At 36.0% G+C, this 18,923-nt stretch overlaps 1 protein-coding gene across 1 annotated transcript in view; it reads right to left on the minus strand.

Moving 5' to 3' along the window:
* Window positions 1-941: 941 nt before the first annotated feature.
* The window catches only part of LOC108679824 (uncharacterized protein DDB_G0287625-like), a 19,805-nt gene continuing 1,823 nt past the window's right edge, over window positions 942-18,923 (minus strand). The window contains exon 3 of the mRNA XM_018168552.1: window positions 942-1,336. Within this exon, the coding sequence (XP_018024041.1) occupies window positions 942-1,336 (395 nt within the window). The remainder of the gene's footprint in view (window positions 1,337-18,923) is intronic.

Raw genomic sequence — 18,923 nt, forward strand, 5'->3', positions numbered from 1 at the left:
ATAATAAACCACCACGTAAATAAAAAATATATTTCGATTTTAAACCACCATAAATATAAATAAAGGCCATGAGCATAGTAAAAACGCATTTATTTTCACAAAGAGAAAGAATTTTCTCCGAGTAGGTTCTTAATGTCCAGCCTGAAACTTGCCATGCAAATGCCTCGTTTGATTTCAAGCAAATGCAGTGCCTGATGATGCTCAAGGCTCTCATGTTGGAACTCTGGGCTCGGGAGTTGCTAAACGCAGACAAATGAACAGATTATTTTTTCAATATAATGCAACACTTACTGCATGTAGTACTGGTACGTCTTTTGCCACTACATGATAAGAAGTGCATCGCAATTTAGACAAAGTTTCAAAATTTTTCCGAGTGTGAGGTCCTTGCAGGAATAAAAATAATTTTACAAAATTCACATAATTTTAACCAACATAATATCAAAGACCAACAAAACAATTCTGTTTTCATAAGATAGGAAAAAAATATATTCTTCGAGAGATCTGTACAAGCTAAAGCAACTTCTGAAAGGATTATTTTGCAAGCTACTTACCAATATTCGGTCGTTACATAAATACCAATTGTGAATGAGCCGTTGCATCGGAAATTCTTGGGAGGACGTGCAAAATTATTCATAATAAAAGGGTTTTGATAATCTTTTGCACCAAGAAAAATGTATTACAACGCTAAAAGTAATATGGAATTTAATCGAAAACGACATATAATCCGTGCAAATGGTTTTTGTATCGCCCAATGACGAATTCTGGACCGAATATGTCATTACGCACGATATCGCATAGCACTTTACTGTCACTTGCAACATGCAAAATTTTACTGCCACTTGCCAGACGCACAACTTTACTACCACCAGCCACATATGCAACTTTATTGCCACTAGCCACACGCACAACTTTACTGCAACTTGCTACACGTGCAACTTTATTCACGTGCGACACTTGCGACACTTGCGACACTTGCTACACCTGCGACACTTGCGACACTTGCGACACTTGCGACACTTGTGACACTTGCGACACTTGCGACACTTGCGACACTTGCGACACTTGCTACACTTGCGACACTTGCGACACTTGCGACACTTGCGACATTTGCGACACTTGCGACACTTGCGACACTTGCGACACTTGCGACACTTGCGACACTTGCAACACTTGCTACACTTGCTACACTTGTGACACTTACGACACACGTTTACGGAAGAGTCGATCTGCTGAGACAACGCGGGCGCGGAATCCCAATGCCTTGAGCACACAATTGTATTGATGGACCGCCAGTGGATGACACGAGAGTTCGCTATTCCGAATACCAAGATGTCATCTATGAGAAATGAGTGAGAATTTGTCCAAATTACGATGCACTTTCTAACCTTGCGCGAGGGATTCTAACCAAGTTTGGCGCGGCAAAAGGGCAGGGGTAGCAATGCTACGGGCCGATATCGGCTTGTGCCGAGGGTTAAGAATGTGTGTCACTGTTTTGACAAAATGATCCAATAATATTTCTGAGTATATGTGGTGCGAATATCCTTGCATCGAAGGATTCTTAAAATAATTTAAGATCTTATAAACGGATTTTTTTGCGAATTCCTTTTGAATAAAATATTATTCAATTGAGATTTTCCGAAATTTGGGAATGTCTTGTAAATAATATATTCGTGTTATTTTTACATCAGTACGTATCTCGGAATATAGGCAAAATTAATGATAGATTTCCTTGGAGGGAAAATAGTTCCTTGTTAGTTGATAACGAACAAAATAAACATCGCTTTCGCGAGGTTGCTATATATCAAGCATTCCTTCATACTCGTACACCTTTGAAAGCGCTTTTTTGCACATTAAGGCATTGTAACCGTCAAATAAAAATCCTCAATGTTCTGTGAGCAAAAAATTTTGGTCTCCGCTTCCTTTCCTCGATTTCCGTTCCTCTGTACAAAATTTCCCTACCGCTTGACATGAGTTATAGATATCCAAAGTTCACCATGTCATAATTTACGATCTATTGAAAAGTTTTACAGGAATTCGGGGCTATTTTATCCCGTGGCGACTTTGATGAACGATGGCGACTGGCGATCGGGGTGCTTTGACCCGCGAGAACAATGACCTCTTCGGGTATAAGATCGTCTCTTATAGTGAGAGTAAAGCCAGCAAATTGTCAGTAGCGCTGCGGCACTGGGCGAGTGAGGGTGTGCAAGTGGTGCCTCCAGTCACACTTTGCTAGGACGTCCCTCTTGAACAGATCGCAGCATCTCTTGGTCACGAGCAGCAAGTGAAGAATAGTAAATTTATTTATGCTTCTAGATTAATCTATTTGATTGTTTCTCTCATATTTTAATGTAAAAATTTTGATTAAATCGATTAATGGAGTTCGGCAGCTATTATTATCTCACAGCGACAAATTTATGCTCTGTGAAATGGCAACGGTAGAAATTATTAAAAAATGCATATCTTCATAATATTATAATCTACAAAACTCAGTTTCGGAACGCAAAAAAGTTTATGGATTAAATTAAGAAAAATTAAAAATGCACATTCATCCGTCACAGGAATTTCGAACTAGATATATGTCAATAGTTTGTGAATAAAAAAAATAAGCCTTAAAATATCCAGTATAGCCAAATTCGAAAAAAATATGCGAATTGAATTAAGAATTTCAAGTCATAAGTTAAGTGGGGAGTATGATGGAAAAATGCGACAAATGAATTGAATGGAAATTTTTAAACAAGTAGGATTATTATATATATGACACAATTGATTATACAGTAATTATATCTGAGTTGAGTTACTTGTTAGTTACTGCAATTATTCCAGTAGTTAGTTGACCACCAGTACCAGCCTCCAGCTAGACCAGCCAGCTAGACCCGCCTGCTAGACGCACCATGCAGTTTGACTCGCCTAGTTAGACCAATCGGGTTGACCCATCGTCTAGACCCCCGAGCTGTACCCGCCAGTTAGACCCGACGACTAAACCAGTTGGATAGACGAGCCAGTTAGACCTACAGTCTAGACCCATCAGTTAGACCCGATCGGAAGCAGTACTGTCAATTTCCGACATTTCAGTGCAATGGTCTCGCTGCCTGGAATTCTTCGGTCATAATTTAGCGCTTGATGAGCGACTTGTTGTTAGGCAAAATGACTGGTCGATTAGTGCACAAATTTTGTACTTATAAGAATATTTACACAAAAATAAATTACCAGAAATTATGATTTAATTTCTTTCGAGTCATTCGGATATCAAGTGATGTAACTTGTTACTTTCTATGCTTCAGTTTAGTTGTTTGTTTTTCTAAAAATTTTATCGGATATATAGACATCGTACTAAAAAGACAAATTCTTCCAAGTGAATATGGTTAGGAGCCGAAAAATTTTCTCATGGCTATGTTACTACCAGAAATCCTTGGAACTTTTTATCATTTTAGCAATATATATTTATTAATATTTTTAAAAGTATTTAATTTCTTCGGAAAAATAATAAATGCGAAGACGTCATTCAATCATTTTGTCAACACAGAAGATGTATCCATTCGATTTATTGCAGGTGTCAGTAATGAATCGAATTCATGCATATCAGTTGAATCATGAATGGCAGATGAATAATGAATATTCATTATATTAATCAATCGAGCCACATGTACATTTGTATCTCCCTTCAGTTGATTTCATTCTCACGCCAAAAAATGTGAGAACTGTTAACATGAAAACGCATGTATTGCTATATGATTTCAAGCAACCAAATAATCTCTTAAATAATGTGTAAATTTATATTTGTAGAATTACCATAAGAAAATTAAGAAATTTTCACGAAACGGTTTATATTAGTTGTTTAAATTTTATATGTTTCTTCTTTTGTGGATAAAATAAAATTTTAAATTAATGTATATATTAAAAGTATACAATATAAAAATATACACCATGCATATATTACTTTTTATATAATATTTTATATTATTACCGTGGTATAAATTAACTGTGTCTTTGGTGAAGACGAGGGTAACTCTGAACGAGTAGCGGCTTTTCCACCAAACCCTCATCACTTCAGTTAATTACTTTTTGCTCTCCACAAAATGAACTTTATAGGAAGTTTTTCAGGCGAGTAACTCATCTGATTCTCAAAACATCATTAGGCTGATCATTCAAAAAGGTTTGAAAACATTCTTGAAACAAATCATCGAGGAAAAATTGTTAATAAACGTAGAATAAATGAAAGCTCGCTCAAAATTTATGAGATTGATTGCCCAAGGCCCTACGCAGAAAATTTCATCAAAAATTCAACACTTACGGCCACTTGATGAATCAATCAATAATTCTAAAGCCTATTCGTCTATTGCATTTATTATTGTTAGGATATATCCCTCTCGCCTACTAAGTTCAATATCGCCCTTTTTTGGATATTAAAAGACTGGGAGGTATTTATCCCTAGGGCCATGAGATATTTATCTCTTAGACCGGAATGTATTAATCCCTAAGACAGGGAGGTATTTATATCTCACGATGAAAGGTATTAATCCCTTGGACCGGGAAGAGCCTATCCCTTAGACCGGGATGCATTTATCTCTAAGACCAGGTAGTATTTATTCCTTCGATAGGCAGGTATCTATCTCTAGGACCGTACGGTATGTATTCCTTAGACAGGAAGATATTAACCCCTTAGACCAGACGGAATATATACCTCAGACCGGCAGGTATTTATACCTCAGACCGGCAGGTATTTATACCTAAGACCGGGAGGTATTTATCCCATATACCAGGACGTATTTATCGCTCAGACCGGGAGGGAATTCATCCCATATACCAGGACGTATTTATCGCCCAGACCGGGAAATATTTATCCCATATACCGGGACGTATTTATCGCTCAGACCGGAAGGTAATTATCCCATCAGGCGACGTAACTTGACGACCAACTTTGTCTCGAAGAAGTCACCGCGTGAAGTCCATGACCTCAATTACTTTAATTAGCGTCGCCTTCGAAAATAATTGACACATAATAATTTAATTAGTGTCGCTTTCGAAAATAATTGACACAAAATCAAGGAATTAGTGCAACGTTGAAGAGAATCGCAAGCGTAGCAGACCTCGCCATTGAGAGGCTGAATGTGCAAATCCCGAAACCGATGGTTCAGTTTTGATGTTTCTTCGTAAAAAATAATAACGAATATATTAATAATTAACTTTACAATATTTTCATTTTTGATGAAGGTTTTCATATCGGATTTGCATATGATGATTTGCATATATATCAAAGTGTCGGTGTTCAATTTTTATGACCACACGCTACCGAACGAATGAAATCGTTAATTCGTTGTTCGTCGTTATTTTTCTTATGATCGATTCTTTTATGTTTCGTGGCGAATCTATAATCAACAAGTTGCCATCGTGACTTGTTTAACGTATAGCTTATGTTTTTCCATGGCGTCGAAGTTTACGTCAAATACACGTCTATTGCGCCAAAGTTTACGTCAAATACACTTTTATTGCGTCGAAGTTTAAAGATTTTATTTATTATATAAGAACGAATGCTTAACCAAATGCTAGTCAGAATAACAAAAGCGCTTGTTTGTGCTTTGCAACGTCCACGGCAAGCAGCCAAAAACATTCGTTAAGTCCACGGACTTAATTAATGCGATGCCTTAGTAGTTTCGCAATGGCTATAACGTCGCATGCTTTAGCTCAGACGCGGGGCAGGAATGCGGAACTTGAAGCTCGTTAAGTCAAGCAATTTGAGGACAATTAAGATGAACCGTTGAACAAGTGGTAACTTCTGTTGATACGGAGATGATTGCTACAGCGTACTTTGCTGATGATGAAGTGAAAGCATGCTGCTGTAACTATCGAGTGCCGTTATCACTATTGCCTTTAAATTAATTGTAAATTGATGATGCTGTACTCTGAAAAATTGATGGGTTGTATCGTCCAAATAGCGACAAGCTTGCTTCGTGTAGCACTGATATGTCTTTGTTCCGGGCCAAACTGGGTCAAGATGACCCACACAAGAACAAAAATACATTGTTATTTGGACAACGTATCATCAATTTTTCTGTGTGTATGTAGATTCTTACTGATGAACTGAGAGCCACTATAACACTGTTTCTTCTAATTTTATTGCTACTAACTCTTACTGATTCAATAATTACTAATGACTAGCATTACTGATTCTGATTGCTGTTATTACTGTTTCTCGATGCCTAGTTGTCACAAATTATGATTTTAAAATAAAATATGATATTTTATTTCTTTTGAATCAATGATAACTATAAGAATTCTATATGCGAGTTATCACGCATACTTAATAATGCTAGTGATTGGTTTGTTATTTAATTTTTCAGTTAGTGCTGCTGCAGTTTCTGTTGAAGTCATATCATCGTATTGCTGTCACTCCTGCTGTTAGAGCAAGCAATATTGTGTATTGCTTGCTGTTATTACTGCTTGTCGATGCCAAGTTCCTACAAATTATGATTTTAAAATAAAATATGATATTTTATTTCTTTTGAATCAATGATAACTATAAGAATTCTATATGCGAGTTATCACGCATACTTATTTATTGTGGCTAATATTAAAGCTCCATGTAACAACGCTAATATTCAATGGGTTGTTAAATGCTGCTCATTTCGTGTCAAAAATTATTGACTTAAAATAATGGTAACATTGCCTTTATATCTTAAACTTTTTTGTAAACAAATTATAAATTGTTGGTCAATATTCTTTCTCCAGTAATATCTAATCAATCTTAAATTTCATTAATTCAGTTTCATTAAAACGCTGGCCTTGATAACTGAACAACCGGAAATGACGGCAAGTTTTTTGAGTGATGCGGCAGTACTGAGCATCTCGCTCAGAACTTGCCGTAAAGTTACGAACTTTTCCGGTCAAGTTACGTTGACAGTAATTGGCTCGACAACGTTCAGGTTCTTATTAGCGTGCCTAACTCAACTGGAACGACAACTGTCGCTGGAAACAAGCTTCATTGCAATGATATTATTACATATATGGACTCCTTTAGAATGATATTTTTTATTCACAAATGCGCTTCTTATAAATTGTGTTCTAATATCATGTATGCGCTACTTACAAAGATATTCTTAATTCAGGTTTGCATTTATTACAATAATATTCTTAAGTCGTATATGGGGTTCTCTACAATGAAATTCTTAATTCATATATACGCTTCATTAAAAAATGATATTTCATAATTTATTTATGGGCTTTAATAAAATGACACATTCTTAATTCACATAGAAATGATTTATTTTCGGTGTGCATATTTTCATTGCACTATGGAATTCTCGCCTCATTCATGGAAATATATTTGGATATTTGGTATTGAAGGAAAATTTAGTTGCTGTTTCTAGCGCTCGAAGCCAGAAAAAAGAAGTTAAATTATTTTTTCTAATGCTAGTGATTGGTTTGTTATTTAATTTTTCATTATAAGTTATTCAAGTTTCAAAAAGCATAAAGCTTTCGTTTTCAATTTAGAATTGTTTTCAATTAATGTTCTTTGAACTGAAATAGAAAAGCTTAACTTAAAAATAAATTCACACAATTCACGGTTATTAAATAATTTGTAGCTGATTAATGAGTCACACAAACAAAATATCTTATAAGCTCATGAGTAATTATAAATTTTTCTCTCATATGCATACATATGTTTGTCACCCAAACAAATTACATCGTACATTTTTCGTACATTAATTAACATTCTAAGGGTATTAATTAGGCTTTGCTGGTATATATATGTGAGTCACTCAGATAAATTAAATAATAAATTTTAGGGTATTAATTAAGAATCTATGGACATCAATTAGGCTTTGCTAGTATATTTATGTGAGTCACCCAAACAAATTACCTCGTACATGTTTTGGGTATTAATTAACAATCTACTAACATTAATTAGGCTTTGCTAGCATATTAATGCGAGTCACTCAAACAAATTACCTTACATATTTTTGGGTATTAATTAACAATCTACAGACATTAATTAGGTTTTGCTAGTAGATTTATGTGAGTCACCCAAACAAATTACCTCCTACATTTTTGGTATTAATTAACAATCTACGGACATTAATTAGGTTTTGCTAGTATATTTATGTGAGTCACCCAAACAAATTACCTCGTACATATTTCGGGTATTAATTAACAATCTACAGACATTAATTAGGTTTTGCTAGTATATTTATGTGAGTCACCCAAACAAATTACTATGCATGATGCGTCGAAGCAGAGAGGGCAAGCCACGCTTGGATGCGCGCACCGCAAGCACAATTCCCTCAGCTTGTTTACCTTGCGAGGGAACTACGTTCACCGCACAAAACTCGCTACGTTTTTATGACCGCATTTTCCGTTCAGAAAGGATGTCTGCATCTCGGCAGAGAATGTAAATTATTGTTTGGTTACACAATGAAATAAATCGAAAATTTCGACAACTTTATTTTCTGACAGCAAGAGGGATGTTTCAATTTAGTTAATAATAAAAATAGTGTGACAAGGATTAATTAGTGATCATAATGAGCATAAATGACTGTCATAAGATTAATTTTAGAACAGTATTGCACTAACAACGGTCATTTAAAACAAGAACACACGGCATGGAGCTGCTTCACAGTAATGATCACTTCAATAATCCCTATTATAGCGTCGTAGCCTTGTTTCCTTTGTGATAATTAGCAGACGGCTTAGAAGTACAGCAGCGCTGTGCTGAGCTGAGTAGTGAACATCCTTGTAGGCATGACACGATAGGCTTTATATAGCACGCTCAGTGCAGAGGGACTAATATATTCTATTTTCAACGTCGAAGAACTATGAAGAACTGCACTCAGTATAGGGAAATTAATCAGCAGGCAAATGACACGTTAAATCAACTTTGAAACAACAAATCTCACGTTGAAATGACGTTGCACTTTAGTTTAAAAAGAAAATTGAATCAACGTCATTTTTTCAACGCCGTATATTTCGACGTTATTTCAACGTTAAAATTGCGTTAAATTCTAATTTTGAAATCGCATTCACGATTTCACCATGAGATGTCAACGCGATTTCAACGTTGAAAAAATACCATTGATTTGATTTTCATTCTAAACTAATATTCAACGTTATTTCAACCTTATGAGTTTTGCTGTTTCAACGTTGCTTCAACCAGACATCGCCTGCTGGGTATCACATAATAATCTCAGTGTTGAAGGATTGATAAATATTCTACTCTCAATGTCGAAGAACTATTATAAACTGCGTTCAGTATAGATAAATTATTTTCAAACAAAGTCAGAACAGTGGAGTAATTATATAACGCACTAAGTGTAAAATAGTTATTATATAACACACTCATTGTGGAGGAATTATTTTATAACACTTTCAGTGCAGATTCCGCAAACGTTCAATTGCATTATGTGACGTATACTGTCAAAAAGCTATCTTCGCTTGAAACTCTGCTCTAAGTTAACGGATTTCATGAAAAATAATATTGCAGTTCCTGTATATGTAGATCGTAATAAGATATGATCTAGTGCTTACTTGTCATAATTATAGTGCTTGATATGCAGGGTGTGGTTCAAGACGTACAATTTATGTCTTGGATCTCAATTTATACATTTGCGATTATGTCTATTTGCAAAGCATAAATTCACCCAATCAAAAGTTTGTTAATATTTAGGACAGTAAATTATATTAGATCGCAAATTATAACTAAGCATAGGCTGAAGAAATATCTTCGAATTTTTGTGAAAAATTGCATTTCTTTTTCTAGGTTAAACGCTAGCGCTCTGACAAGGCCATACTAGCTTCCCTGCAGCCATGAAAGACTCCTTAGGGAAACGTTGCATGGCTTGTAATTCCCCAACCTCGCGTTCCTTGCTCTGAATTGCTTCATTCTCGTAAAATAACTTTTTAATTCCACGAACATGATCTTCTCATCAGTATTACAACAAGCCTGTGCAGTTCAGCACCGTGTTTGTGAAGGTTATGGCTCCCAGGAGATAAACTCTATGACAAATCGCAGAAGCTTTATTACGAACTTACTTTGCCGAAGTGATATTATAAACGACTTTTAGTAACTGAATTTTATACCTTAGCTCGCTATTCTGAATAACTGCACGAAAAATATTTCGGCATGAATGTTTTGGTCCTTTCATTTCTTTTTCAGTCAACGAATTTAAATTGTGTGTAAGATATTTCGACAATTTTCAGTATGCATTCACAGCGTGTTTAGTTTGTCAGGACTCAATAAGCCGGGCATACACTGAGGTATATCATAGCCATACATTGAAATACGCTGTATGGTGACAATTTGTTTGCTATTCAAAAGCTCATTTGCATGCATGTCGTTGATTAATCAAAGGCAAATACCTCTTATTTGAACGCACAGGACAGAGAGCCTCTGGATGGCCAGCGATTGGCCGGTCCTTGTTTAGTGGATGTTTTCCCTCGTAAATCGAAATAAGGTAGATGATTGATATATGAAGGTCTAAAAATATCTGTAACTATTTTGAAACTAAAGAGAGGTCTCATTATTTCGCTTTAGTTCATTCGTGGGCGGTTGCAGGGAGATACGAAAAAAAAAACAAAATTAATAAAATTACATTAGAAAAGAAATAGAGGAGCAATGGACTTTAGTTGATGAAATCTTGAATTTATTACCATGATAAGCTGCAATTGATGCTCAAATTCAACCAGATTAAATGTCAACTATTAAAACAAATTTTATCTGATGATTTAATCAAACAAGAAAACTATGTAAATTAAAAAAACAAGCACACGAAGAAATTCAAGGGTTTTTAATTAAAATTAGTGTAGTTATCCAAACTGCCAATTTTTAGCATTCGATTACGAATGCTAAAAAGTACCGAATGCCTTTTAAAACACCGCCGAATTTGATGACATCAAAACGAGCACTGCAAAGACATTGTCGCCATCACAAGTGTTATTGGAATTTCATAGCCCAATAAAATAACAAGGAAACCTACACTAATGGAATTAACATTGCCGTCCAGAACACGAAGATTATTTGTATACACACTCAAAGGAATGACTGAAACAAATTGTCTTAATAGCGACACCCTCTCCGCATGTAGCGCTGATACGTCCTATTGCCGGGCTAAACTGTGTCAGGACGGCCCACAAAAGGGTATGAAGCGCATCGATATTGAGACAAAGTTTCAGATATTTTTTTGAGTGGGGTCGTTGGTTGCAGGTTAGGCGGAACGGCCCACGGTCCGACGGTCGAAATCAATTAGTGGAAGCGGCCATTAACGAGCCAACGGATCCTGGAGTGCAAGCGGATGGTGTGGATGCAACGTGACCATGCGCAGCTTTCTCCGGGGTGCGTGGCTTCGGATAGTTACTTTCTTTCGTGAGCGTGTTTTTGTGGACCTTTCTTTCGTGAGCGTTTTTTTTGTGGAGCTTTCTTTCGTGAGTGTTTTTTTCGCAGGGTATTCTTTCGTGAGCGTGTTTTCGCGGAGCTTTCTTTCGTGGGTGTTTTTTTCGTAGAGTTTTCTTCCGGGAGTGCGTGGCTCTGTGAAGATTTTATATGTATATTTATATAGCTTTACTTTGTTTGTATGCTACTTTGTGAAGCTTTCTTTCATGCGCGTGAATTTTTTGGGTACGTCTATAAAAGTGATTTCATTTGTGTATATCATCAGATCTTTCCTTCGTGTGCTTTGAATGATGAGTAGACTTAGTGGGCGNGTATACCGAAAAAATTTCATAACTCAGCGACATCAAGATTCATAAACGTGCAAGGGTATTTTACACAGAGAAAATTCGCAAATATTAAAGCTTAAATATACGCATTCAAGTTTTTTAAGTTCGTTGACTCCTGCCGAGACAGTTGACCTGCCAAGTTTGGCAGGACAACTTTGGACGAACAACCAAACTTGGATTGCCATTTGCATAACTTACTCGCGCTTAAGTTCTCTCGAGGCTTGTTTAGACGCCCTGCTCTTGTAATCAAATTTATTAAATAACAGGTAACAAATTTGTACATAAATATTAGAGTGATGAAACTTTTTTGAAAATTGTTGAAAAAATCAGGATTGAAATGTTTTACTTTTTGAATACATTTAATCGTCCAAAAAAACTATCCGACATTTTTTATTATTTTGTTCATCAAGTTAGACAGTAAAACATGGCCTTAATTAACTAGAATCTGTATAAATACTGGAAATTTTAACGAAAACAAGGTTCAATTTATAATAACTACTATTTGATGCCATTTTTGATCTAACTAATGTTAAACAATTTCTAAAGCTTGTTTTGCAACCGGAAGAAAACGCTCCAATACCAATACTGATTGGCTGCTTTGACCGAAGCTATTTGATGTCTTTATCAGTTAACCAATTTGTCCTTCGCATGCAAACGAAGTATATACAGTCACACAATTTTTATATAGTAGTACTGAATATACATGATCTACAAACTCGCATCGTTGATGTTTAGGACGTACACATGTTTATGTCTATGACGTACACATGTTTATGTTTATGTTTAGGACGTACACATGTTATGTTTATGTCTAGGACGTACAAATGCTTATGCTTAGGACGTACACATATTTATGTTTAGGACGTACATATGTTTATGTTTAGGACGTTCACATGTTTATGTTTAGGACGTACACATGTTTATGTTTATGTTTAGGGCGTACGCATGTTTATGTTTAGGACGTAAAAACTTTTATGAATAGGACGTACAATAAACGTAAACACATTTAATAAAGTTACCCATGATAGGGCTGTGCGTGTTCAGGATTTCATAAGAAGAACTTATTAAAGTTACCAAATAACAGTATCATTGAATAATGATATGTATTTTAAAATAATAATAAGAGTTATATAAGTTACTGTGAATGGGATCTAAACAATATTCTCAATGTTGAAAGGATCGAATGAATCAATAAATTCTCATTCTATTTACAGACTTTGCTTAGTCGTGCTTAGCAAATATGTTGCAATCATCTGACTCCATAATAAAATGCAAGACATGCCATTAAGTAAAAAAAATCATGAATTTCTCAGAATATTTTTTTAACCGTTGGCGGAACTTGAATGAAGTACGAGAATTTAATTTCTTTATTTTATATATTCAGTGCGCACGTATCGAAGTGTACCCAATTGTTGCGACTCCGTCTAGCAACACAAACTCCAACACTGATTACAAACTTCAACAATCCACAGGAATTGTTTTTTGCTTCTTAGTTCCATCAAGTTTCAGTAGTCGTGCCTCCAAATTCCTGAATAAGTTTAATTCTTGAGGTGGATTCCAAGAGATGCAGCGCAGGTGTTATTCCAGAGAACGCATTGCTGTTGTTGACTCTAGCAGGAATGCCTGACTTGTATGCAATATTATTTTAGACGAAATGCCAGCAAGAACAATTGAAATAAATGAATTGAAGATATTATTTATAGCTCGAGCTTTGAATGCAGTCAGGAAAGTGCATGCATATGACATCGAAATATCTTTTACTGTACAGATATAGTCATATTCAGTGTGTTTAAATCTTGAGTCTACGGAATTTTTTCACTTGAAAAATTTGGTTTCATAAGAAGAATTAAAAATTACATTAAAAATGACAATGAAAATGATATTTTTCATTGATCATGCTTGAACATTTTTCATGCATGAAAAAAGCAGCGGTGAGCGACGTGCAAAAATTATTTAAACGTAATAATAATTTTGCATGAGTAGCAACAATAAAATCATGAGAGTTACAGACGGCAATATTTTGAAGCGACCATGCAGTGTAATTTTGTCTGTCAAATTGCTGTAGTGGAGCAGCACGCCAAACCGTATGAATGTCCTCATAAGCTTCACTCATAACAAGCAATGCAGGTTTAGGAAGTCAGTAATAAAGAGAAATTTTCAATCAAATCCAATTATGATTAAAAGAATATGATTGGCTCTACGTTCTCTACTTTAAACTAAGTTATACTTATCAGTTTGTTATACTTTTCCGTTAATACTATTAAAACCTTCAAGTTGCTTCCGTCGTAGAACTTAATCATTAAATAACAGCATATTCATGAAATTAATTCAGTTTATATTTTCTTATGGAAAATTAAGGACTGGAATAATGAAGGTCAAGGCCAAACATTGGCTTAATTACGACTGCCGCGCCGCTATCGTCAAGGGCAAGAAATGGGCAAGCTTAATTAGTGCTGGCACAGCGTTACTTATGATTACCTCTGCTAGTAACTACCTTCGTGATGGTAATGGTGGTGGTGGCAGTGGCNTATGGCTGCTGAATGATATATATTGCTGCTGAATGAAATATATGGCTGCTGAATGAAATATATGGCTGCTGAATGAAATATATTGCTGCTGAATGAAATATATGGCTGCTGAATGATTTATATTGCTGCTGAATGAAATATATTGTTGCTGAATGAAATATATGGCTGCTGAATGAAATATATGGCTGCTGAATGAAATATATGGCTGCTGAATGAAATATATGGCTGCTGAATGATATATATTGCTGCTGAATGAAATATATTGCTGCTGAATGATATATATGGCTGCTGAATGATAAATATGGCTGCTGAATGAAATATATGGCTGCTGAATGAAATATATTGCTGCTGAATGATATAAATGGCTGCTGAATGATATATATGGCTGCTGAATGAAATATATGGCTGCTGAATGATATATATTGCTGCTGAATGAAATAGATTGTTGCTGAATGAAATAGATTGCTGCTGAATGAAATATATTACTGCTGAATGAAATATATTGCTGCTGAATGAAATATATTGCTAAATACATGGGTTAGGTAAATTCACGAAGGGACAGTTAATTATTAAGTACACGTGGATTAGTGTACTTAATAATTTTAATTAGTGAACTTAATAAGTACACTAATCCGTAGAATTATTGTATTCGGTAAAGGTATGTATCGTTGCGTTACATCATTGATCATGAAGCCCAGCGATGATCTATCAGAGCGATGCTATCTTAAAGATTTAGAGGTCGCCGTGATAACCGTCGTCTGCTTAATGAAATTGCGCGGGTCGGGACAGCGGGACGCGTGGGCCTAGAGTTCTGGGCCCTTTGATTGTATGTATTCCTCTGCCGATGGGTGTTTGGTGTTTCATCAGCTTGGTATCCTGTGCACAATACTTGTGTTTTTCGTCGTATACATTTTATTATAGAGGATTTAGAAAGGATTGTCTGACTCGAGTGATTTAATAGATCAATAGGATACATGAAATAGATACGTTTCCTCTAGAGAGGCGTCGCTTAATGAAATTGCGCGGGTCGGGACAGCGGGACGCGTAGGCCCAGAGTTCCAAGGCGCGTGATAACGGGCTTCCGGGCGCCGCTTAATGAAATTGCGTAGGTCGGGACAGCGGGACGCATGGGCCCTGAGTTCTGGGTCCTTTGATTGTATGTATTCCTCTACCGATGCGTGTTTGGTGTTTCATCAGCTTGGTATCATGTGTGAAATAATTGTGGTTTTCATCATATATATTTTATTATAGATGATTTAGAAAGGATTGTCTGACTTGAGTGATTTAATAGATCAATAGGATACATGAAATAGATACGTTTCCTCTAGAGGAAAGCTTGGTTTACTGGCTATTAATGGAAATTAATTATTTAAAAAATTTAAAACCAGAAAAGATTTTTATAGCTCACATAGCATCGTCTTCTGATAAACTCAATTTTGGTGAGCCATTTCTTGCTATTTTTGGCACATATTATACACAAAAAATTATTTATTGGCGGTTGTTCAGTGGTCGCCGAATATATTATAGAAAGATTCTCTAATCTTGTAAATATCACAACAATCTTTCTACCATTTGGATTTCCTTAATTCATCTTCCGGATGAAAAATTTTAAAAATTCTAGAAGCACGTCAATTGGCGCTTGAAATTCGAGACACCGACAGATTTCCAGGATTGTGCTCTGATGGACGAAGCAATTAAATCCCGTTCTTTTATTTGCAACAGAAACCTTGCCATGGTTGCGCTGCATTTAAAACGCTGGACGATGGTGGCATTCTTGATGCTCGTTGATGGTGGCATTCTTGATGCACATTGATGGTGGCATTCTTGACGCACGTCGATGGTGGCATTCTTGATGCACGTCGATGGTGGCATTCTTGATGCACGTCGATGGTGGCATTCTTGATGCACGTCGATGGTGGCATTCTTGATGCACGTTGATGGTGGCGTTCTTGATGCACAACCATTGTTTCATTTTTATGCACGTCGATGCATTGATTCACCCTTGATGCACGTCGATGGTAGCATTCATTCATGATGCACATCCATTGTTTCATTTTTATGCACGTTGATGCATTGATGCATTCCTGATGCATGTCGCAGGAATGCAATTAGTTCGGCATATCGTCGACATCGTCAATTTTAGAGGGGATGCTTGCACGGTCAACAAATTACAATTTTTAATGGGGATTGTTGCATGGTAAACCAATGGCCCATTGTAATAGTGATGGTTACACGATAGAAAAATTGTAACTGGGATGGTTTCACTGTGAGGAAATGATCATTTTTAAATTGTTTGGTCTAACCATCCGACGGTTTGAAGTTTTATCAGTAGGTTTTTATCATAATATTCTGTTCCTATGGTTTATCAATTATCATCAGTTTGGGTCAATTATTACAGCCTTACTCAATTACTCGTGAACAACAATCGTGCTAAATGTGCGCGTAATTAACTGAAAAAGTGTGTAAAATATTCTTGAACCTGGTTTCTGAAGTTATTATCAATTTATATGATCTTTTCACAAGTTGAAATAATGAATTGCGATTTGTTAACATGCATTATTTATTAAGTAAGCAGGTATTGAACAAGTGTTATGCAAGTTTCATATGAAGTCATTCGTTTATTAAAAAATTAACCCTGCTTTTATTTACCGCTATGAAGAATGTGGAAAAATATAACTTTAAAGTTTTCCATCAATTTTTAATTTGTAAAACTTAATTAATTTAATTTTTTCTGGTCCAGCAAGGCAGCTCGTTTCTGATCAACGGAAGCGATCGATGTCTGAGCTGTCAACTGAAAGCAACGAACTTTAAGAAGGATTGGCCTGACTTCTCCCTTCCAATAATTGATTTTGAACATTTTCGCTGGCGAAAAAGGGTCCGATTTTTTGAAGTTTTGAACTTGGCTCAGGCAACTTGATGGATCATCGTATTACACGAGAAAAATTAAGTTCCTTGAGATACCGAACTTGGTTTGGTGTGTTTTTGATCAGCGAACTTATATATTACAACATAACGTTTAGCAAGTGTGATTTAAGAACTTAGATCTGCCGGATTACTCGGTCAATAAATTGTTCAAAAATTAACCGTTAAGGTACGTTAGAACTGTGTAAATATTGAGCTTAAAAGCCATTTCGAAACCTTAATTCGCTGACGAATTACGATTAACTAAATTCACAAGTCACTCAGAAGCGAATTTACTTTCCAATGGGTAAAATTGGAGTCGTTGTACAGAATAATATTGATCTTAGAATTGAACTAAAACTATGAATAGTCTAATATGAAGAATTTTACTTGAGGTCAGCTATTTTGTAATGCACAAGTATTTCCCGGTAAGAGAAATTTAACTTCGCTACGTGCACATAACGCCAGGCAGACGACAGATCTTATTTTCCAGGACATTTCTATGTTCACTACACATGCATCCCTGGCACAAAAACATTCATAAATATCATTACGCAAAGCAATATTCAGGTCCAACATCTCGTCATGAAATGAATAGTGCCATTGCACTGCGAAATTATATTATTATTCTTTTTGATACCAGCGCTTTGTAGGATTCTGTTTATAGGTTGCAATGTCGCAACACAATATATTTGCTACATAGTTTAGTTATTTATAAAGAATCAGAACGGTAGCGCGATAATTCTTGGCCAACAGAATCATGTTCAGTGCAAGATGAAGCTGTATAACAATAGTCCTGCTAAAAATAGTCTTTTAGGACGTTGTTCCACTGCCTGAAAACAGACATGATCTAGTTTCTGTATAATATACCATATATAATATCTCCATGAATTCTACGAACAAAAACTAAAAATACGCGAGCCATTGTCCCGATAGCAATGCACATATTGCACTTAAGTGCGTCATCCTGACCCAGTTTTGCCCGGCGCAAAAGCTTATTAACGCACTCACTTCTACTATTTTTAACAAAGTATGTCACTGTGCGAACAATATAATCCATTCGCGTCGAAGCGATGCACAATATCGGCACAGACATCGCACCGCGGTAATGCGATCACATCGGTGGGCGGGACATACATGGAGAGCGGCTTGATTATGCAGTATGTTTATCATAGATCATAGATCATATCATATCATGATAGATTATCATGCATATGAGGGCTTATCATGCATATGAGGGCTTATCATGCATATGAGGGCTTATCATGTATATGAGGGTTCATCATGCATAAGAGGTCTTATCATGCACATGTTGGCTTATCATGCATATGAGGGCTTATCATATATATGAGGGCTTATCATGCTTATGAGGGCTTATCATGCATATGAGGGCCAATCATGCATATGAGGGCTTATCATGTATATGAGGGCTTATCATGCTTATGAGGGCTTATCATGCATATGAGGGCCTATCATGCTTATGAAGGCTTATCATGAATATGAGGGCTTATCATGCATATGAGGGCTTATCATGCATATGAAAGCTTATCATGCATATGAGGGCTTATCATGAATATGAGGGCTTATCATGCATATGAGGACTTATCATGCATATGAAAGCTTATCATGCATATGAAGGCTTATCATGCATATGAGGGCTTATCATGCACATGAAGGCTTATCATGCATATGAAGGCTTATCATGCATATGAGGGCTTATCATGCATATGAGGGCTTATCATGCATATGAGGGCTTATCATGCATATGAGGGCTTATCATGCATATGA

The sequence above is a fragment of the Hyalella azteca genome, unplaced genomic scaffold, assembly GCF_000764305.2.
Source record: "Hyalella azteca isolate HAZT.00-mixed unplaced genomic scaffold, Hazt_2.0.2 contig10118, whole genome shotgun sequence".
Lineage (NCBI taxonomy): Eukaryota > Metazoa > Arthropoda > Malacostraca > Amphipoda > Hyalellidae > Hyalella > Hyalella azteca.